Raw genomic sequence first — 22,918 nt, 5'->3', positions numbered from 1 at the left:
TTGTGGCATCCTGAAAAGACTTCTTATGATTCCAAGACAATTAGGAAGACTTTGTCTCCTTTTTTATTTAATACATTTATTGATTTTTTTCAATCATTTACAACTTTACACCAACACAACAAACAGAGCTATTACAATAAAATAATAAAAATATACAGCAGAACAAAAGGCTGATTGACAAGAAAGAGATTCTTGGGACTTGTAGCATCACTAGAATTACATTATAGCACAATACCTTGGAAAGAAAGGCACTTTTAGAAGCTTTAATGGAACTATCACTGTGGCAGGCAGCATTATTTCCCAAATAATTAAAGGAGGGGTAAAAAAAAGTTTAAAAAAAGATAAAAAGGCATGAAGAAATGCTCCAGTTCCAAAAAGAAAAATGCAATGATAAAAAAGGAATTAAGCAGGCAAAGCATTTATTTGCCCCTGGACTAATCCAACTGCCCTAAAACAAATCACTAATGGGAAAAAGCACCATTCCATGCTTCAAAACATTTAAATGAATCTGCAGTTTAGCCTATGCATGTATAGATGTCATGCAAAAGCTATAGGGAGAATCTCAGGTATCTTCCCAGCAAGAAATGTTCATGTCTAACAGTAAATGCAGTATGTTTTACTGCTCATACTGCATTTCGCAAGCCTTTGAAAGCTTTCATAGCCCCCTCCTGGTTAGATATTCCCATTGTTCCAATTCAACATAGCAGCCACACAATCCCAGAAAAAGAAACAGCTGCTTTAAGGAGTTGCAAAGGAGTGCTATGTGAATGCCCATGTGCTCCAGAGCACATTTGGCCTTCAAATCCTGAAGCAGATCAAGGGGACTCTTAATTTTGAGTAGCCTCAGGCTAAGTGGGAATGGGATTCAGCGGGAGAAGTTAGGAGAATAGGAATCAGTAAGCTAAAGATGGCAAGGAATATATACTTAGTTTCGCAAAGAACATTTTTTATATACTATTTGGTGCTGTATACTTGATTCCTGGGGAAAGAAGATTTCCTATTCTACCCTTTTGGGTGAGGAAAGCATCACTCCATTCAAGAACAGGAGGTGGCAGAGTAACCAATAAAGTAAATTTGGCAGGAAATGTTTAGTCTTGTGTTTTTGTACTCTCAAGGTTGTGTGATTTTGTATCTGCTCCAGTCTTCCCTCTATTTCTTTGTTTGCTCAGACTGCTTACAGATTCCTCAGTACTGGCTTTGGAATGCTGATCTCTGCTTTACTGTCTGCCTGAAGTTAAAATATTCTCTCAAGAACCTACTTCGTTGTTTTTTTAAAAAAATTAAATCAAAAGTCTTCTCTTACTGATTATTCCATGGTTTGACTGGTAATGTAGCACCATATACTCCAGAACTGCTTGGGTCTGGTAGCCCTGGTTAAAAAGAAACACTGGAGTCATTCACTGAAAAGCCGATTTCTGGAGAAATGGGATTTCCTGTCCTGCCTCATCCAGATTTCAGATGGGGGTGCGGGGCGGGGGGGGGAATTTTCCCATTCAAGAACAAATGGTGATAGTACTAACTTCCTGCCCGAGGTAAACTCTTTGACCTATGAGAATAGCCACACTCAGACCTCCTGGAAGTCCAGTAGAAGGGGTGCAGGGGAGAGATTCCTGGAAGGGTCTTGCAGGCTGCCGTGGGGGCTGGGCGCCTCCTCCCTCCTCTTGCTCCATATCCGAAATACTGCACAGCCCCTAACACAGTGTTTCTCGATCATAGCCTTTTAAGATGTGTGGACTTCAATTCCCAAAATACCCCAGCCAGCATTGCTGACTGGGTTATTCTGGGAGTTGAAGTCCACACATCTTAAAATGACTAAGGTTGAGAAACACTGCCCTAACACATCCATGTATTTTTAGAGAGGAAAACGCTTACCTTTCTCTACAAAAGTGAGCTCTTGTCTCAGAATGTAAATACGTTTAGCACCTGTAAGCACTAGGCATTTAGTGGAAAGGTAAAGAACAGATGAAGTAATTGCTTTTTAAAGAAAATCAGTTATGGTCACTGGGCTAAGATCTAGAAATGAAACAAAAGCATCCGCCACCTTGACTGTGTATTTATTGTAGACTGTATTCCAGTCTCCTTTAAATGGTGGCTTTAGGTCTGGGCTGCTGTGGCAGAAAAATGCAAAAGCCTCCCATGGAGAGGAAGTGAAAAGATTGGGCGTACAAGTCTGCTGCCGTGTTCAAAGCGCACGGAATACTTCATCGCCGCACAAAATAACATCTTTGTAAAATGGGTTTCAGGCAATCAAAACGCTGAAATAAAATAATTAGGAGTGGAACAGATTGTGCTTAGTCCCTGCTGTTTATAATTAACACGTTTGTTCCAAATACGCCAGGGTATCAGGTAAAGCGTTCTCTGCACGGATCCAGCTAGACCAACTAGAGCGTTTTCATCTTATTCCATGCTGAGTCAGCACCTGTTTTGGACAAATCCAAGCAAGCCCAGTCTTTCCTCCCTGGATAGCTAAGTAGACACAGCAACGGGGTTTGCTTCAGCCACCATCACAGCTCCCAAAAGGTCTTCACAAAAAGTCATATAAATACTTTGTTACGTCAAAGTTCACAGTCCTGTAAACAACAACACAGTATGTCAGTATAATCAAATCTTTTCACCCCTCTGGGAATGGCAAATAACATAGCGCCCCTATGAATAATCTGAACTCAGTGATTAAAAGCATAACTAAATTAATTTTGATTTAGTAAGAGACCGAACAGCATTTCGTTCTGTTATACATAGGGTCGCCATGAGTCATAAACAACTCAACGGCAACTAACAACAACAACAAATTCTTAAGTAACAAAGATTGAAACATTCACACACTTACCTTCTGGGAGCACAGGAGCAAGGAAAGGAAGACACCTCCATACAGTTGTGAAATGTTGCTCCTCATCTAGTTTGTCTCTGCATTATTTCTAGATGCGTCAATACTGCTTGACTTCAGGTGGCTGCTGTTGGTAGGAGTGCCTTTGTAAAATTTTGACTCAGAAATGAAGTGCATTCGCATCTTGGGAATGTGATCCCTGTCCTAACATCTAAATCCAGGGGGATGCGCTTTTCCAGATCGTTCTGCCCTGCCTTGTAGTCATAAGGAACATGGCTGGCAATATTACATCATCAGACTAGGCAACACCATATTTTCAGGCCTGGGGGGAGGGGTTCTAATTCTTGAGGAAGGGATTAAGCAACCCCTTAAACTCTTCAAATGGAGTAACTGATCCAAAGATTTCATCCCTCCCCACTCTGGGAGCTCTAGAGCAGGGCTCATCAACCTTGGCAACTTTAAGATGTGTGGACTTCAGCTCCCAGAATTCCCTAGCCAGCATGGCTGGCTGGGAAATTCTGGGAGTTGAAGTCCACTCATCTTCCAGTTGCCAAGGCTGAGGAACCCTGCTCTAGAGAACACATGCAGCTTGTACTACAGCTAATGCAAATGCAAAGTACGCTTTTCTCATGTGAAGACCAGGTAAAACTTATCTTAATCCAACTAAGATTTGTTTCTGGGCCCAATTCAAGACCGCTGGAAGGAAATTCTAGGTATAATCAAGTTCTGATAGAAGGTAATATTAGAAGATAATTAGTTACACATTCCTTGTTGAATGTTTTAGTTGTACCATGCATTTGTTGTTTGTTCTTTTATACAGGATTATAGTTTATGACAATAAATACTGACTGATCAATAAGATGCTTATTCTTTTCTATACAGCTTTAAAAAAATTGGAGCACAGTATGTGAATACTAACTCCTCTTATATGAACTTAACCATCACTTATTTTCTTCAGAGGCCCTATTATATCATTATGTTGGTGAGAAGAGACTAGAGATAGAGATGGAATTTAGGTGGGACACATTTTTAAAAATAATGTGCTAATTGGAGCAATTACTCTTCAATAGTGCACTTCCCTAAATTTTACTATGCAGTTCTCAGCTCAAAAGTTGCCTAAAACATGTTTCAGAAAAGTTCTGCAAAAAATACATGAATATGTGTTTTTGGAAAATACTGCATAAAAGTAAATGTGCATTTTGTGTTTAAATGTGTATTTGTTTTAAACTGCAGATTGATACAGAAATTGGACAGAACTTAAATGCTGAGAAAAAGTAAACAGACTGATTCATCTGAAATAAAACAGTATTTCCGGTACAGAACACCTTTGTCTACTTTAAGCAGTTCATGAAGACAATTTTATTTATATGGGTTTTGACTGCTTTTAGTTTTCTTTTTCTCTGTGAATTCTAAAGATAAATTGCATTGTTCTTAACTTATCAGCATTATTTTTCAGAACTGTATAGTGCCTTGGAATCCTTTTGGTGGAAAGTGATTTAGAAATATTTCATATAGAACGAAGTTTGATTTTTTTAAATCTTCTTCTCTCTCTGAAAAGATGATAGGAGTGTAAATCAGAGAAATGATGTGCCAAGTTTATTAGCTTACTGAGTGAGAGATAATATATATTAATATGTAAGAGTATGTATCTATGTGTGAGTGTGTGCAAGGAAGAGAGGGAGAGAGAGACAGAGACTGAAAACGAAGGGAAGGCTTAAAGTGTTGAGTACGTTCCTGTTGATGTATCACTCAGAAACATATTGAGAATGGACCATAGTTTTCTAGTTGCATAGGTTTTCAGATTCAGAAATCTACCCTCAATTTAAGCCAAATAATAATTTTAGCTCCATATAAAAAGGATGATTTAAAAAAAAAAAAAAAGCTAGTAAACACAGTTTACTGTTTGGAGATGCGAAACAGCAATTGTGTCTGCTATTGAACATTCTGGTCTTCTTCCAAACCACCTGTTCCAGCATTATGTATGGCATAACTCCTTCATCTGCATTAATTTGCAATCTGCATTCTTTCATTCTTTGCAGTAGTTGACCCCTATATTTTAACTAAACTTGAACAATCCAAGAATACTTTGAATGCATTTTTCTGCTTTGTTAGAATAAAGAATGATACATTAGAAGAGTAACAGATTTTTCCCTTCTTCTGAAAATTATTTTTGATGTTCAATATTAACATTCAATGCTGAAGTTTCCTGTTTTTATACAGAAATGAAGAAATACAAGAATGAAAGATTTTTTTAGAAGTATACTGTTGCAAAAAGTAAGACATTGTAATTCTAATGACTAACTGAATTATCTCTGTTTTTCAAGGCAATCACTTCTAGTTTCTGCATCATTTTTAAGTCCATGTTTAGCAAATAATTCATGTCTGTAGAGTTATAGAGAACATGAAAGCTTCCAATATGCTTCAACCTGAAGTGGCAGTTATGAAGCTTACTTGATTAGTGCATTATATACATAAAACCTGAATGCCAGGACATGGGCAATATGTAATGCCTACATTAAGGAGATGTAACACTGTTTCCTTGGCAAGCATTAGGTGGTAAGAGAAACATCATAATGCATTATTTAACCTAAAACATCCCATAATCTACAAAAAGTTTTGTTAACTGATAACCTTTTCAAGATGCTTTCCATCTGTAAGAGTGGTAAATTTTTGTAAGGTAAAAGAACTTTACTCTCTTGGCTGTTCATTAAAGCAGCCTCTCTTTTTTCAGGCTTTCATATGAGCTTCAACAAAGATGTGGTTGTTTTAAAGGATCAATTTTTGAGGTGAATGCTGTTCACTATAGTTCACACGGAAGCCTGAAAAAAGAGGGATGGCTAAAATGAATTCCAAAAAAATGCTTTGTTTGGGTGAGTCTGAAGTGCTTTTCAAACCGTTCAAACTGTGCACAGCCACATTGTGCTTCGGGCAAACATAGTTCTGAAGGAAATATTTCTGAGTTTACATACTCTGTCTGAAAACAATCCTACCTCTTAATTTGGGATTCTCAAAATGCTTATGATGATATTGCCTGAACTTCAGAACAGTGTTGATTTAGGAAAGGGGAAATGGAATAATATTTTCCTGAACTGTGAATGTCGCTATACCTGATCAGAACAAGTCTAATAATTTAAACGTCAGCAAGCTTAAAGATTTTATTTACTGAATTTATACCCTGTTTTTCCACTGAAAGAAAGCTCAAAGCAGCTACAAAAAGGAACATTAGAAACAACACAGTAGAAAAAGAACAAATCAAATTCACAAGTAAAAGCATAAATAATACTTCAATTATAAAGAAAGCATTAAAATGAAATAGCAGGACACCTGCTGAAAGGCTAAATATTTACTTGAATAAAAAAGTATTTGCCTGCCAGCAGAAAAACAGCAAAAAGGAAGCAAGCTTGGCCTCTCTTGGCAGGGAGTTTCAATCTCTGAGAGCAGCAACCAAACAGGCTCTGACTTTCCTACCAAATATATTGCCAATAGTGACAGGACTGAGAGATGGGACCCATCCCCAGATCTTAAAACCTAAGAAGCCTTGTCTACCACCTCTCAAATGAGCTGCTTCTAACAATATATAATGTATATAGCTTTAGAGGTTTTTCTCAATGGACCACTGAAAATGTTCTAACAAGGTAGAAACTGACCATGTAAGTCTAGCTGTAGCATTTGGACCCGTTGTAGTTTCTAAACACTTTTTAAAAAAGTGTCACATTATATCCTGTTCAAACACTAATTGTTTCAGCAGGATATAACTATAGCATGTGTCATCATGGCCAGATCCAATATCTCCAGAAACAAATGCAGTTGACACTCAAGCCTCAGCTGTGCAGATGTACTCCTGGCCACTGCCAAAACATGGACAAAATAGGTTCACAGCCAAATCAAAAAGTATGAAAAACTGGGAACCTGAGCCATCCATGGAAACAATCCCATCCAACTCAGCCTGAATTGTTATTCCCTGATCTACTTTTTAACTGACCTGAACACCAGGCAGGTACCCTGAATTTTCTAAGACCAGACAGGAGTTTAGTAAATAGGCATATAAACAGCCTCTAGTAAATAGACATATAAACATATAAATAGACATATAAACAGCCTTTTCAATATGGATACCTAGCAGTTTTCTGTTATACTAACATTTGGGCAATGAAAACAATCCAATTTTTGCGACTTGAAAGGCACAATGGAATCCTTTCTTAATTTAATCAGAAAGATGATTTTACAAGGTATGACTGAGCTTTTATACTACTAAGGAATCAGCCTAAAACTGTAATCAGCAGATGAGTAACATGAAGGTAACTTCCTTCTCATGGAGATACTTATACTAGACTATATAAACTCTCTCGCACACAGTAAATTTCCTTATGTTCTACAATAGAAAAAAATCATGGTTCATTAAAATCTTTATACAATCTAAAGTACTTTATTATGAGATTTATTTATTTACTTGATTATCAGATCATCCACATAAGATGGTGATCTGACTCATTTAATTTTGATGATGTAACCACTATTATATATCTATAAATCACAATCCAATTTTTTAAAGTATTTGTTTAAAAAGCATCACAAATTTACAACTTCTGACTCAGAGTTATTTAAATTTCCTACTTTTGAGCAGAAGAGAATATCTACCAGAGATCCAAAACACTGCAAGGAAATCCCAATTCAAACAAGCCCTTCTGAAGTACCCAAGAAATACAGACTAAATATAATTTGTGGCTAATTTAAATTTGAGAGAAGGTACTAAACATTTAACAGAACGTTCTAAAGTCCATTGGGATTTTATTTCAAAAATGGATGTTCAGAGTAATAAAAAAGCATATTAGAAAGGACATACTCTATCATTTTGATGAGATATTATGCAAATTCTGCTCTACTGTTTTCTTTAAAATCTAAGACTACATTAAAAGGTGAGTTTAAAATCTAATATAAATCCAGTGACTTTTTTGTACATAATTCCTCATTTTTAGTTAAGGTAATTTTGAAGAAAGAAGGTGAATTAACCATTCCTTAGAGGAATCTGATAATGAAAAGAGTAGACAAATAACTCTCATGGCTAAGTATTTTTTAAACTTTGTATGCCATGAAATACATTCACAGAATATTAGGGGGGGAAATATGCTTTCTACCTCTACTTGAAAAATCATGGCCTTACAAATAAAATAATAATAATAAAAAAACACTTATAAAGGATTTTATTTTCTGGAAATTTCAAGATCCTTACCAGGAAAAAGAAGAAATGGGTATTGCAATAGCTAGCCTTTTAATATCACATTGTCTAGATGTCCTTGAATCAACTCTTTTATGGTATCTTTCTGATCAATTAAATTTTAAAAATAATAGTAATTCTGTGGATTGTGTCTAAATCAGTACAAAGCAGCTACAGATGCAGGCAAAATTTACTTTAACATATATTAAAAATACCAAATGAAAAAGTGATACATATCATACAGTCACACTCTTTACTGGTACTGTTTACAGTTGGTTGGGGTTCCTTGCAAGAAGAACACACTGGCCAGTATGGATTTCTCTGTTAATAATATGGAAAATCTGTCTTGATGCATAGCTCAGGAGGAAGTCATTTCGTTCCTCTTGCAACATGCAACATGTTTGATATGTTTGTGTAGAATCTTTAGTCAAGTCTTCCTTTGCAAATAAAACAAAGCCTATCTTCATCTAAACTACATGTCTTCATAACTCTGTCTTTTCTGTTTATGAAATACAAAGACCATGTAAATTAATAGCACTATGTAAGCAAGCAAGCAAGAAAATACAATAAGAAATCTTCTTTGATAGGTCAACAGAAGATGAGATTCTGCTCAAGTCAAATGAAATTCACCAGCCACCATTTCATGGAGATAGCTAGATCCTGATTAGATTCTTATTTTGCTACTCAGTTACAGTTTGATCACTATATTTTACAATCTTTTTGCAGCCACCCTTCCTTCTTAGCCATCCTAAGATGGATTTTTCTGTGAATGGCTGGAAGCCAGGAGAAAATGCCAAGAACCACAGTTTAAGTGGTATCTAATTATTTTTCTTTCTCTTATTAAAAAAGAATGTGCATGTAACATTAGAAGATAGTGAACAGAATTTACCTCGAAATAGCTCTGATGAAATCCAGAGAGACAGCACACTTGTATCTTGGTCCATTAAACTGATCATCATGGCCAACCAAGGTTAACAGCTGTAGTGTTACAAGAGAAGTAATCTAAAAATGGAGAGAAATGTGATTTGGTTTTGCCTTCATCTGTGCTGCTATTACTGCAAAATTAGCATGATTGTTCCCTATCCCACCCACTGGTTTGTCAAAGTTTAGATGCAAGCTAGGTCGTCTTCAGAACTAAACATTTAAAGGTGATTAAAAATGCAAACTAACATATACACACACAAACCTAAAATAAGCAATAAAATACAAAAGCAGATAACAATTACAGAGATCAGTCTAAAGTAGGGTGCAAGACTGCATGTATCTCCTCACAGCTTTGAATGTGGCTCTTCAAAAGTACTGCCAAATCGTAATAAAGTTTGAATATGACAGAAGGGAAAATTCATAGCTTGAAATCATATGAATTGTATTTAATGAACTTAATCTAATTTTAATTATATTTGAGAGGGGGAGCACCACCCAGGCACTTGTCTGGAAAAAAATCTTGCTTTAACATATGGGTTAACAGGCCTAAAATGAGTGGAAGCACCCATTTACTTGTCTGTAAAATAAGCAGGTTCTTCATGCACCAAATTGCCACTCCAACAGGATGCTAATATCTGCTCCTTAACTCTAGATTAGACACAAAGCCCATAAACTTATAGAGGGTGGTACATATATTACAACAGCATCATTTCATGCCAGCGTTTTCAGCATCCTATAATTTTATCACCTGAAAATATTATTTGTCTTAATATGAAAATAATTTATTCCATTACATCATTTAAAAAAACTACCTGGTAAGGGAATACTATAGCCAAATTTCAGAAAATTCTGCTTAAGTATGGCTGACAGCTATATTATAGTAATTAATTGCTTTCAGGTGCATACCCCTTCTTTTTACCTTGAAAAAAATGGGACATGAAGGAAATTGTAACTACCAGAATAAGCTTGAATCTGTTTTCTATTATTCAATAAAGCTATATCTACAGAGAGAGAGACACATGCATATTTTCTTATGCCCTTCTCTGTTGGTTCATTTGAAACTGCTGCCCAGAAGGTCAAGGGATCAGGTGGAATGGAATGCGTAGCACTGGATCTCGAATATTGTTTGACATGTAAACAGCAAAAGAAGAATTCTGCAAGGAAGTTGTTGAGTCTGTAGACCATTAAGGAGAAAATGGTACAAGCTAGTGCTGTAGTGGTTAATCTGAGTCACGTTTGGCTAGTAGAATTTCATTTGGGGAATAAATGAACTAGTAAAAGAGAAGAATTATCCCTTTTCCATGTACAGCATACAGAAACAGCTTTCTATCCTTTTTCTGCCAGCCTGAATAATGATAATTAACCTTTTGCCAGGTAATAATTTTCAGGAGTATAAACTGAAGTATAAATTGAAGTTGAGTATTAGTTTTTCTGGATCAGTGGTACAATATTCTGTCCTGGATGAGAACAGGTAACTATGTCAACAAATCACAACTGTGTGGAAAGGTGACTAAAGTTTTTTCTAGGGTTATTTCCATACAATGAATGCATGCACAACTTACACTGTTCATCAACTAAATTAAGATATACCTGCTAAAAGAGTTGTACATATCATCTTGATAGTATAATTTAAAATTATTTTGTGTATTTATATGTACAAGCCTAAGAAATAGTGGTATATAAACAGTTATTTTTAGAACAAAACGAATTATTTTGGGCTAGTGCTTTAGAAAAGGAAAACAGATGGAAATGGATACCATTCAGAAATGGCTTACACACTACAAATATTTTATTCTATGCCTCCCAAATTTTGTGAACATCTAAGTTAAGGAGGAAAATTGCCCTTCATTTAGTTAGATCCTTATTCAGCCAACAATGAAGCATAATAGGGTAATCTGTTATTGCAACTGCTTTTTTAGACCCCAGTGTACCATTATTGGCTAATCATTTTTGCAGGGTACGCTTGCAGCTGGCCTCTTATACTCAGAAACTACCAATGAAAATAGGTCATATTCCACAGCAGGAATGACATGAGGCTCATAAAAGCTTGAGCAAATACACCAGTTTAGATGACTTGGAGTTGGACCCATCTAAATAATACGGAGGATGCAGAATTCAAAAAATGTCCTTGCCGTTGCATTACAAATGTGCCAGCTCTGCCTTAACAACAACAACAAAATGTAATCAATTTCCTATGCTCTTCCTAAAATGTGGTAAAATGGGACAGAAGGTCAGTACTGTAAAACTGCTCCTTATATCTTCTGGCTATAAATTTAAAATGGTGTCAGGCTGGATAATAAATTTCTGATTAATGCTTTAACAAGCTACAGTAGATATAAAGGTTTCAGTCCTAACCTGAAGACGATACAAGGTTGCTTAACCAAGTAAGCTGAAACCTTGGCCACCAGGTTTGAATTTCAGAATTCTTTAACAATAAAAGCTTAAGCAATTCACATATGAATGCTAACTTATTTTTCTTACTTCTCCTTCATATTTCTGTTTTAATGAAACAACACCTTCCCTTCAAGCAAAATTGCTAATCTTCTTCATTTCAGACTATTATGTAATACCTGTAAAATATTTACAAATAAACTCATTTAATACCAGTTCTGCTAAACCTACTGACTGATATTTCAGCTACAGGGTGAATTGGATCAGCGAGATCCTTTGTTCTAAACATACCTACAGGATATCCCTGTCTACATTTATATATCTAGTCACCAGGAAGGGATGGAGAAAATGAGAATGACAGTAAAAAAAATCATTCTGGATCACATTGTGCAGATAATTGCTAAATAGGTCCTCAAGTTTCAAGGAAGTTATACTGTATAACATTTTCCTGCCTTGTAATTATTAGTAGCATATACATATAAGGGGCATTAAAGGAAATAACATTCAGGAGGGGAAAAGAGACCTAAGATGCTGCTAAGAACTTTAACTTATCCTTCTACCAAATTTTTAGACATCTAAAGCAGCTGTAAATAAAACACAGTCACTGCTATTGCATTATTTTCTTAATTTCTTTGTAATGTTTTGTTTTGTAAATTAATTTTTATCCAGAGTTAAAATAATCTATAAAATAACAGTAATTTTAAGTAGCAACCTGTTAAACCACTTGGACAAAAGCAAAATATCCCAGTTATTTTGATGAACTGCTAAAAATTCTTTCTCAGCTCCCTTCCCTTACGGATGGACAGACAGGGCCCTTAATCCAAAGAGCAGTTATCTCTAAAAGCTGTAAGTAGATTAGTTGGATTGGATTTAAAAGATGAAACATTTTAATGCACTTGAAAAGTAAAAAATGTAATATTAAATTAACTATGCCTCTTGATAGAACATAAAATTGCTAAAAGACTTCCCATGATTTTATTTTTCCTTGTGCTTCATGCTACATTGATTGTTTTGGTTACATCTAAAAGCCAGAGGACATATCTGACACTGAGAGACTTGAAAATAACTCCACAAATGAGACAGCTTTTAACTAAAAATGTTTGAACAGAACAGTTGGCTAACATAACATTTATTTTGATACCTGTACACAGACCCACACCACACAAGTTTGGGAAGACCAAAAATGTGCTGGGTTGAATAGCTGAGGCTTACAAAATAAATCAGAGTTGACAATTTTATTGTGAATTAATATATAATATTAGGAAAAAAGTGATTAAAGGACTTCTGGGGAAGGCATGGTGAGCTAAACATGTCTCTGGGAGAGCGGAGACAACAACTGAGGCAAAGTCCAAAGAACCAGTAAGTAGACCGGTTCTTTGGACCCTCTGTGGACAAGGAGAGGATGGGAGATTGCCCACATGTCTCCAGATAGCGGCTCCTCCGGGGAGACAGCAGGACAGTGGTCTCCCGTGGGTTTGAGTCCCTCTTTTGGGGGAGATGGGTGGTAACAAAATCTGAGCCCAGTGTCCCTCTTTTGGGGGAGATCGGCAGTAACAAAATATGAAAAATGAATGAATTAATGAATGAAGATTAAAGTTGAATCATATTATATGGTCTGGGTAGAAGTGAAATTATCAAACTGTTTCAACTGCTTTAAATAATTCCTCTCTGTATCTGTGCTATGAGAATCTTGAAGAATACAGAATAATATTTTAACTAAACTCCTAATAGCTGTCATCCTCAAAGACAAAAAAGGAAAAATGGGACTGGTTGATTCAAAGGAAAGTTATATATAACACAGATGAAGAATGATTCATGAGAGTATCTAAATAAAGCTGAATAGTAAGCAGGGAGAAACTATCTAACTTTGTAAGAAAAAAAGAGCATCCCTTTGTAGGAAGGGGCTATGATTCAATTTTGGGTGGTGATTTGCAAACTAATCCCTGTCAATCCATAAAACCTGGAATTAAGCAAGCATCCTGTAAAAAGTAAAAGGAGACATGATGAAAGTCTCTGATGATACCATGGGGAGACCAAAGCTCCAGAAAGTACAAGGGAGTTGAAGCATATTTCAGTGAAGACACAGAACAAACACTTCAATAACTTGAGGCTTAGTAATCTCTCTCTGGCTTATACTTAAAAAAACCTCTCTCATATGTTTTTCCATTCCAAGAAGGCAATAACATCTTTTTTACTTTACTTTACTATAGATTTGTATAGCCGCCCATCTTAAAACACAATTCTGGCTGACTCATAACAATATATAGCTTTATTGCATTCAGTAATCAATCATGTATGACAAAAAGACACAAAACATCATAAAAACCTTTAAAAATTAAATAGTTGTAAAACCCTAACATTAAGGCAATACTTCCCTACCTCAAGAAATGGTGGCTGTAAGAAATTTTGCACCTTATCTAGAGATGTTAAGGTTCTGATCTGATAACATGAAGGAAATAAAATCATCCTCAACAGGTCATCCTTCTGTTAAGAAGCAGCACGGTGAAAGTAGGGGGCAAATTGCTATTAAAAGTAGTGCTGTTGCATTCTTAGCCTATTATTTTAAACTTGAGATTTTTTAAAAAAATATAGTTACAAATAATACTGCTTTTTAAATCATAATTACATCGTAACTCTGAATCCCTATTTAATAGAAAATAACCAAATGTCTGAATTGTCCTGCACAGTCTTCCCCAGACTGGTGCTTTTGGATATTTTGGGATCAAAGTTCTCAGAATTTCCAGCCCACCTTGAACAAACCTGATGTACTTAACATTTTGAACTGGCAGTAGAGTCATCCAAATGGCTACCATAGGGTGGTTTTGTTTGTTTGATTTTGTTCATAGAAGTTTAAGATTAACAATTTAATTAAAATTAAATTATTTTGACAAAACCTGTTCAAAATCCACTGCTGCCGACACATAGATTCATACAGATGTTGAAAGCCCTGGTTTGTAACAAAAAGCACTTTGAACCCCACATGTCATTTTGAAAACATATTTTAGACAAAATGCACATAACTAACCTCATGGCATTAAGTTCAATGGTGCTTGCACAAATTATGCAAAACTAAAAACCCATTTATGCAGGCTACAGCAAAGAAAACTTATGCTGGGTTTGTAAGGGAGTAAAATCAAAGGGAAGGCTACTTCTTTAAAAACAATTAAGGTTTTTTTTGTTCTCAGAATGACTTCTGAGAGGACTCCAGAGACTAAGAAATATTTAAAAAGTTAAGAAAACTGTATAAAAAGACCAAGTTGTGTCATTAATGCCAAATTTTAAAATTGCATAGACTTTTCTACGTAACTCAGAATCTGTATATTTAAATTAACTTACAACATTATGTCTCCTAAATAAAACAACTTTATTAGGGAGGACTGGGAAATATCCATTGAGTCAACCTCAAATACCTTTCTTCCCTTGCCTGCAGTTAGCTTTTCCAGGATACTAAGGCAGATGAAATACAGGTAGTCCTCTGGTTATAATGGCAATTGGGACCAGAATTTCCATTGCTAAGTGATGCGGTCATAAAGTGTGACATCACATGACCGCATCGCTTAGCAACAGCAATCCTGGCAGTCCCCATTGCTGTTGTTAAGCAAGGACCGTGCAGGTCATCAAGCAAGGATTAATGACGATTGCAACATAGGAAGGGGCAGGAATCCAGAAGTGCTTGCTTATACACTGAAACCACATCCCAGGCAAGCAGGCTGGCAGGTAAGAGCTACAGGTGGGTGGGTGCTACGGAGTATGGGCTGGCGGGAGCTATAAAGTAAGAACTCCCCATGCTGCCTGGGGATCATTCTCTCATTCAGCACTGTTTTATCTTTGAATGGTTGCTGAACGAGTGGTCGCTAAGCAAGAACTACCTGTAACTGCACAAGACAGAAGTTTTATCTCAATGCAGGATAACATGACTGCTTAGAGATTTATGACAGAGGCCAAACAGAGAAAGACTCTATATGATATTCCCTTTGGGAGGCGTGGTAAAGACACTTCTTTTTCACAGCTTCCTGTGAAGCTGCGTTAATATAAATTCTTACTAATCACTCTGAATGAACAAAAGTACTCATTAAATGTCATCAGCCTTGACGTTTAGAGGCTCCTTATTTTATATTACAATGTTATAATGAATTGGAATATATTATTGATTCATTTGTTGTTTTATTCTGTCTACACGGAGCTTAGCGATAAGCACATATTAAATCTATTAATGCTACTGCCCTTCAAATGTGTTGGATTTCCATTCCTATAGTCTCCAGCTGTCACTGTTGAAGCACTGGATATTATGGAGACCAGAATCCAAGACATCTGGAAGGTGACTGGCTTTTTATCATAGTGATTAATAAAAGAGAAATAATAAAATGCTGGAGCAAAACATATTGACTGTTGCTTTCTTCAGCTGCTCTGGTATGAATCTAAATGGACATGGTAGCCAAAGTGGCAGAACAAAAATGACAAAACACTATGGCATTATTTTTCTAGGTAAGAAATGTCAGTTGTTACCCTCCAGATCACTCTATATGGTGTTAAAATGCCAAATCTATGTATTCAGAAAATTTCTCTTGCTGGTAATATTGTTTATCAGGTAACAATACTGCATTAACTGAGAGATCAGAAGGGCTGTCATAAAAGTGTTTGAATGTGTTGTCTGATGCTTTAGAAGTGTTTCCTGCTTCTTTCTGCTTTTACATGGGGCTCATGCTAATCTCACATCCAGATTATCAATCAATTCCATTGTATTCATTTAGCATTATTATTATTATTTAATCTGTTCAGTCGTGTCCGCTTCTCAGAGACTGCCTGGACAAGTCCCTGCAGTTTTCTTGGCAAGGTTTTTCAGAAGTGGTTTGCCATTGCCTCCTTCCTAGGGCGAGAGAATGTGACTGGCCCAAGGTCATTTAGCTGGCTTTGTACCTAAGGCAGGATTAAAACTCACCGTCTCCCGCTTTCTAGCCTGGTGCCTTAACCACTACATCAAACTGGCTCTCAATAATATTATGGTCAAGTGAAAGGTGAAAGATCCCCTGTGCAAGCACCGAGTCATGTCTGACCCTTTGGGGGGACGCCGCTTTCCCGATGTTTTCTTGGCAGACTATAGAGCGGGGTGGTTTGCCATTGCCTTCCCCAGTCGTCACCTTCCCCAGCAAGCTGGGTACTCATTTTACCGACCTCGGAAGGATGGAAGGCTGAGTTGACCTGAGCTGGCTACCGGAGAATCCAGCTTCCTCTGGGATCGAACTCAGGTCGTGGGGAGAGTTTTTGGTTGCAGTATTGCTGCCTATCACTCTGCGCCACATGAGGCTGTGCAATAATATTATACAGTAATGTAATATTTTAAATCTGAATCTGTAACATCTTTAACACTATATGCTTTATTTTCCTTTATATGCGCACACAGAAAAAGGATCACTAGATGTAAAAGACGTTTCTCTATTTTTTAAAGGTTTTGTAGAAAACAGTTTTGGCAAATTAAGCTTCTCATAATTACATGACACATACTAACCACGTACTGAAATCCCTCATTTAGGCAAATATTTACATCCTTTGTCCTGGTCGCTTTCCTATGTAATGCTCAGCTGATTGCTAATATTTTTCCCAATATGTACATGCCCCCCCAACCATTATAAATAAATGTTGGGGGTTTAATCTTAAAGGAAATAAAGTAGAGTGCTCAAACTCAGAATATGATTTCTTCAAGAATTTCCAACTAGACTCTAAGTGAATGTAATGATTCATCTCTAAAGAACTGCATCTTCTATTTTTGTAAACCACTGACATTACTAACATAATTAGTAGGCTACAGAAAATTAGAAATGCTCCACAATATTAGGTCTTCATTAACACATTTCAAAACAAAATTACCTCAATGCAAATTCATGCTTGATGTATACAGCTTTCATATTTTTTAAGAAGTGTGAAATGCATGTGCTAATTGCTGTCTATTTTAAAAGATTAGGATAATTAAGTGCTGAAAGGATATTGATCCAATCTTGCTCATTGTCACATGGTACAAATGTTTAATTACAAAAGACAATCCATAATCGAAATGATTTGGTTGCTTACTTTTGAAATATGCATGTATTTTAAACTGCTATTTCATGAGAGGTTAGAGTCACAGCATATATGGGAACTTAAGTTTGAAATATGACATTCTGAAATTGCACTTCTAGAGGACAAACTTGGTATGTCTTACTGTTTCTAGAACAGACTGAGATCTTTCATAATCTAGTCAGAAATGTTTGAAATGTTAGATTATTAGTTAAAGGGCAATTTAGCCAAAGTTTCAAAAAGCTAGTTAATTTCAGGCATTGTAGGAGGAGAGCCATGTTCAGGCTAAACTATAAAATGTCATTATTAGCTAACCCCACCCCATTAGCTAATAAAATTACAGTTATAAAATTGTTTCAATAAAGCCATTTCAGTTTTCTCATCCTTAAGGGGAGTTTGGAAGCTCTATTATACAACAACACTATAATACAAGGAGAAAGTTCCATAATAGCAACAGCAGTATAATAAGACATACCCTGAAAAATCTATTGCTAGATTTATAATACATAACAACATATTCAGTATTTATGCAGTACATTTTAACATTTAGAACAGTTTATCCAGTTAGCAATATGTTTAAGAGCCCTGTGCAACAGTCCTATATTAATTTCATTTGGGTTAGTCCTGCTTAAGTGAAATTTGAATTGCCAACTTTCCAGTTTATTCTCCTTATCAGCATATACTTTATCAATTCTCTAAATGCTCTTGGTACAGATTATGTATTGGGACTGCAACTCTGAGAAATCTAGAAGTTGCAGATGAAACACAACTATAAGATGCCAAATTAAAGGATACTGCATTACATTGTCTAGAAACAGTTTTATCATTCCAGACAAGGGAGAGAGTTCAGATTATGAAAAAGAGGGACAAATAGTCAATGTATGTTCGGACTTTGTGCATTTTAATAATCTTTGTGCCATCTCTTACCCATCACTCAACCTCCCCAGCCCTAGGAAGTGATAGCTGCATATGGGAACAGTCTGTAATAATGTGAATGAATAGAGCCAACAACCCTGTTACACACAGCATGAGCAAAGGTATATGGACAGGCTTTCTTAAAGGGATAAATTTATGCTGAAGGGTTTTAGATGAATAGCAGACACTTCTAAAGTAATAATCACCTCCCTGATGTAAAGCTTTTGGTCCCACTTGTACTAATCAGCCATGAAATATTAATAGCAGATTAACCTCCGGATCTTTTTAAGTACACACACAGCATGTACTTGGAATACTTTACACTGCAAGTGTCCCTCTCCAATGAATGCCTGCTGAAAAGCCACTTACTTTCAGTTTTCTGACACTCCCAATTTCTTCTGATGAAAGAGAAGCATTACGATCACAGAAATAGGCACGAACTCACATAGCACTTCTTTTCAACACCACTTGTGCAAATTAGTGCCTACAGAATTATAGACAGAGAAGGAGGTGGGGAGTGGAAAAAGGGCAAGACAATGCAAGTTTCTCATCTGAAATTTGTTAGTCAGAAGTATAGTATGCGCTGCAAGATCTGCCCAGAGAAATTTCATGGGGAGCTTGTACAGTCTTAAGTAGTTTTCAGGTCAAGTCGCAATAAACGCTGGCACCTTAAGGAAAGTCATAGATTCTATATGTCTATGCTTGTATAGCAAGTCACAGGTCTACAGGACTTTTGCAGCAATAAAAGAGCAACTTCTATCAGTATTCTGCACCTGGAAAATTACTATGCCAATCAGCCCTAAGTTGCTGTTAATATTAAGCCAATACACCAGTAACAAAGCAAAATTTACTATGTGATTATTTGTGATTCCAATCTGAAAGACTCCCCTTAAAATGTTAGTAGGCAATCCTTGCTTAATGTACATTCGTTCAGTGACTGTTCGAAGTCATGATGGTGCTAAACCAGAGGTACTTATGATGGGTGCTTGTAGCTGCAGCTGTCAAAGTGTCCCCACGGTCACGTGATAGTGATTCAGGTACTCAGCAACTGGCTCACAATTATGTCATCGCAGTATCCCGCGGTCACATGATCACCATTTGCGACCTTCACCCCCAGCTTCCGACAAACAAAGTCAATGGGGAAGCCTGCAGGTCGCAAATGGCGATCACGTGACCGGAGGATGCCACAACTGTGTGGGATTTGCCTAACAGTAACTGGGACTGCCGGAATTGCCGTCGTAAGTCGACGTGGTCATGTGATATTGCCCCTTACCACCACGTTGCTTAGCGACAGAGTTCCCAGTCCCAGTTACTGTCAGTAAGTGAGGACTATTAATAAATTCAGTGTAGTGTTAAGGTGTTGGATTCAGCCATGGAAGTTCACAAGGTGACCCTGGACCATTCACAATATTTCAGTCTGCTCTATTTCACAGGATTTTTGTGGTGGGGAAAAATTCATAGACCATAGTCTGGAGGAATGGTAGGATATAAATCCAACAAATAAAGGGCTGGACACTACATTACCCTATTTCCAGGAGGGAAATAGGGGGCAACTGCAAACCATGCTAAGGAAATAAATCACCTTTGTGAACAACTGACATGTCATGCGCTGCCTACCTCTGAATAACGTTCAGACACTGGTTTGCAAATCAGGTTCTGGTTTATTTCAGGGCAGGTACAACGTTGGTAGAAAAAAGCTGAGAGTGACAGGAGCGCGCCGGTGCGGGGTTTAAATACCCCGCGCCGGTCAGCGCCCCCTCGCTCACGGTCACGTCACCCCCCCTTTGTCCCATGCGTTGCCCTGCCATTGGTTGAGGGTTTCCAGGATCGCCCATCCTCAGGTTTTCATTCTTCTGCTGATTGCTTTCAGCTGGGCGATCCCCGTTGTATTGCCGCTGATGGCTTGGGTGGCTCCGTGATCCGTTTAGCTATTGTTTGTTAGCCGTTAGTCGTTGTGGGTTGATGGCTACTTAACTTGTGCCCCTTCACCTATTTCCTTGTCATTGTCATGAGTGCCATTGCGCTGATGACTTTAGCTCAACGGCACTCATGACATACTGCCCCCTTTTCGAATAGTGTTCTCCCCCGGTTTTCTTGGTTTTCCCCGTGGAGCTGTCAAAACGCCACACATTTTTTTTTTTTTTTTTTCAAAGTTCCCGCCGGAGTAGTTGTCGCCCCTCCCTTTGCTCCTCCCTCTGCCACGTGCCTTCCCAGGGTGTGTCCATGGTGCGCATGCTCGGGTTCTGACCTGGCGTGCGCATGCTCCAACCACACCCTGTTTGTTTGGCTCAGTTCGGCGAGGCGAGAGGCGTGGCTGGTCGGGTGCTTCTCAGCTCCAGGTAGGGCCCTTCTTTTCTTATTTAGAGTGCGTCGCCTTTGTTGTGTCTCCTGGGCGTTGCCCCCAGGTTGCCCTGTTGACTTGCTTGCCACTCCCCCGCTGCCGGGGGGCGGGGGGAGGGTGCTGGCGATCGTTTGTCACCACCCCGTGGGCCCGGGGCGGGGGGAGTGAGTCCCGGGGGGGGGAAGGTCCACCCAAGTCGCGGGCTTGGGGGGGGCCCTTTCCCTTGGGGCACGGGAGGCGGGGGGGGGCCTGCGGGGGGGGGTTGGTTTTGCTGACCTTGGTTGCGGTTTGTCGGGGTATGCCCGGTGAAATGCTCTGGTCAGGTCAGGCGCGTTAACGTTGTGCGCCGCCACCCATTCCGGGTGGGGGAAGTGTTTCCACCTGACCAGATAGTGTAGAGTTCCTCGTTGCTTGCGGGAGTCGAGGATGTCCCTTATCTCGAAGTGGTGTTGCCCGTCGATCATTAGCGGTGCGGGCTGTGGCGTGCTTGGGTGCCATCGGGAGGTGGTTGCCGGTTTTAGGAGGCTGGTATGGAACACCGGGTGGAGTCTCCGGAGGTTGTGTGGCAGGTCCAGGCGTATTGCTACCGGGTTCACTATTTGCGTGACTCGGAACGGCCCGATGTACTTAGGCCCCAGTTTTTTCGAGGGTTGGGTTGACTTTAGGAACTTGGTGGAGAGGTAGGCCATATCCCCCGCCTGGAACGTCGGTTGTTGGCGCCGGTGCTTGTCGGCCTGCTCTTTGTAAGCAGCCTGTGCCTCCTTCAGCGCCGCCGTGATTACTGGCCATGCTTCCGCGATCTTCCGTCCCCAGTCGCTGGCGTCCACCTGGGGTTCCGGGGGTTGCGGTAGCTCCGGGATGGGGACGAAGTCGCGCCCCGAGACTACTTCGAACGGGGTTTTCCCCGTGCTCGTGTGGACGGCGTTGTTGTATGCGACTTCGGCGAACGGGAGCAGTTCAGCCCAGTCGTCTTGGTGGTAGTTCGTATACGATCTTATAAATTGCTCTAAGGTGGCATTAAGAACCTCAGTGGCTCCGTCCGTCTGCGGATGCCAAGCCGTAGATAGGGCCTGTTGGGTCCCCGTCAGCTTCAGGAAGGCCCGCCAGAATTTGGAGGTGAACTGTGTGCCCCTGTCGGTCACCACACGTGCGGGACATCCGTGTAGCCTGTACACGTGGATGAGGAAGAGTTTGGCTAGTTGTTGTGAGGATGGGACCGACGTGCAGGGGATGAAGTGGGCCTGCTTTGAGAAGTAGTCCTTCACCACCCAAATGGCCGTTTTCTTCTGGCTGGGTGGGAGGTCCACTATAAAATCCATAGAGATTTCCTCCCATGGGCGGGAGGGTTCTGCCACCCGTTGCAATAGCCCCGCGGGTTTGCCTGGTGCCCGTTTGGCCCTAGCGCACGTTGGGCAGGACGCCACGTAGGTTTTTACGTCTCGCCTGAGCGCGGGCCACCAGAATTGGCGCCGTGTTAGGTGTAGGGTCTTGAGGAACCCAAAGTGTCCCGCTTGCTTGGCGTCGTGTGACCTATGCAAGATCGCCTGGCGTTGCGAGTCCGGGACGTAGATTCTGCCTTCCCCCCATGCCAGGTCTTGCGCCATCGTTACCTTGTCGGGGTTTGCCAGGAACCAGGGGTCGGTTTTGAGGGTGGCGGCGAGGTCCTTGCGCATTCCCCCTGGTAGTTGCGGTTGGCTTCTTTCCGTCTCCGGTTGTCCCGCCGTCGGCTGCGCCGTAGCGTCGAGCTGCCTCCGTGCGCCGCTTCGGGTGGTCACGGCCATCCCCAGTTGCGAGGCGGATAGGACCGTCCCAATGGTGTCTGGGGCGGGCTCTTCGTCTTGGGGCAGCCGGGAGAGGGCGTCGGCCAGGAAGTTCTTCTTGCCCGGCATGAACTTCAGCTGGAAATCAAAGCGGCTGAAGAATTGGGCCCATCGGACCTGTTTTGGGCTAAGGCGTCTAGGCGTTCGTAGGGCCTCGAGGTTCCGGTGGTCCGTCCAGACCTCGAATGGTTGGGTGGCTCCCTCGAGTAGGTGTCGCCATGTCTCTAGTGCCGATTTCACCGCGAAGGCTTCTTTCTCCCAGATGTGCCATCGCCTCTCTGTCTCGGAGAACTTCCTTGACAGGTAGGTGCATGGTTTCAGGAGCCCCGTGGAGTCTTTTTGTAGCAGGATGGCTCCCAGGGAGAAGTCTGAGGCGTCGGCTTGGACCACGAACGGCCGTTCTGGGTCCGGGTGCGCGAGGATTGGCTCCGTCGTGA

The 22,918-nt window shown here is 39.6% G+C and overlaps 1 protein-coding gene across 2 annotated transcripts in view; it reads right to left on the bottom strand.

The window, feature by feature from the left end:
* Window positions 1-2,039: 2,039 nt before the first annotated feature.
* Window positions 2,040-22,918, bottom strand: part of ORC5 (origin recognition complex subunit 5) — an 88,015-nt gene continuing 67,136 nt past the window's right edge. For both annotated transcript variants that reach the window (XM_063308041.1, XM_063308042.1), the window contains 2 exons: window positions 8,929-9,041; window positions 2,040-2,570 (listed from right to left, as the gene is read on the bottom strand). In XM_063308041.1, coding sequence (XP_063164111.1) covers window positions 2,525-2,570; window positions 8,929-9,041 — 159 coding nt within the window. In that variant the 3' untranslated portion in view covers window positions 2,040-2,524. The remainder of the gene's footprint in view (window positions 2,571-8,928; window positions 9,042-22,918) is intronic.

The sequence above is a fragment of the Candoia aspera genome, chromosome 7, assembly GCF_035149785.1.
Source record: "Candoia aspera isolate rCanAsp1 chromosome 7, rCanAsp1.hap2, whole genome shotgun sequence".
In the NCBI taxonomy this organism is placed as follows: Eukaryota; Metazoa; Chordata; class Lepidosauria; order Squamata; family Boidae; genus Candoia; species Candoia aspera.
Note: the sequence above shows the minus strand (reverse complement) of the source record. Positions and strands in the feature narration are given on the sequence as shown.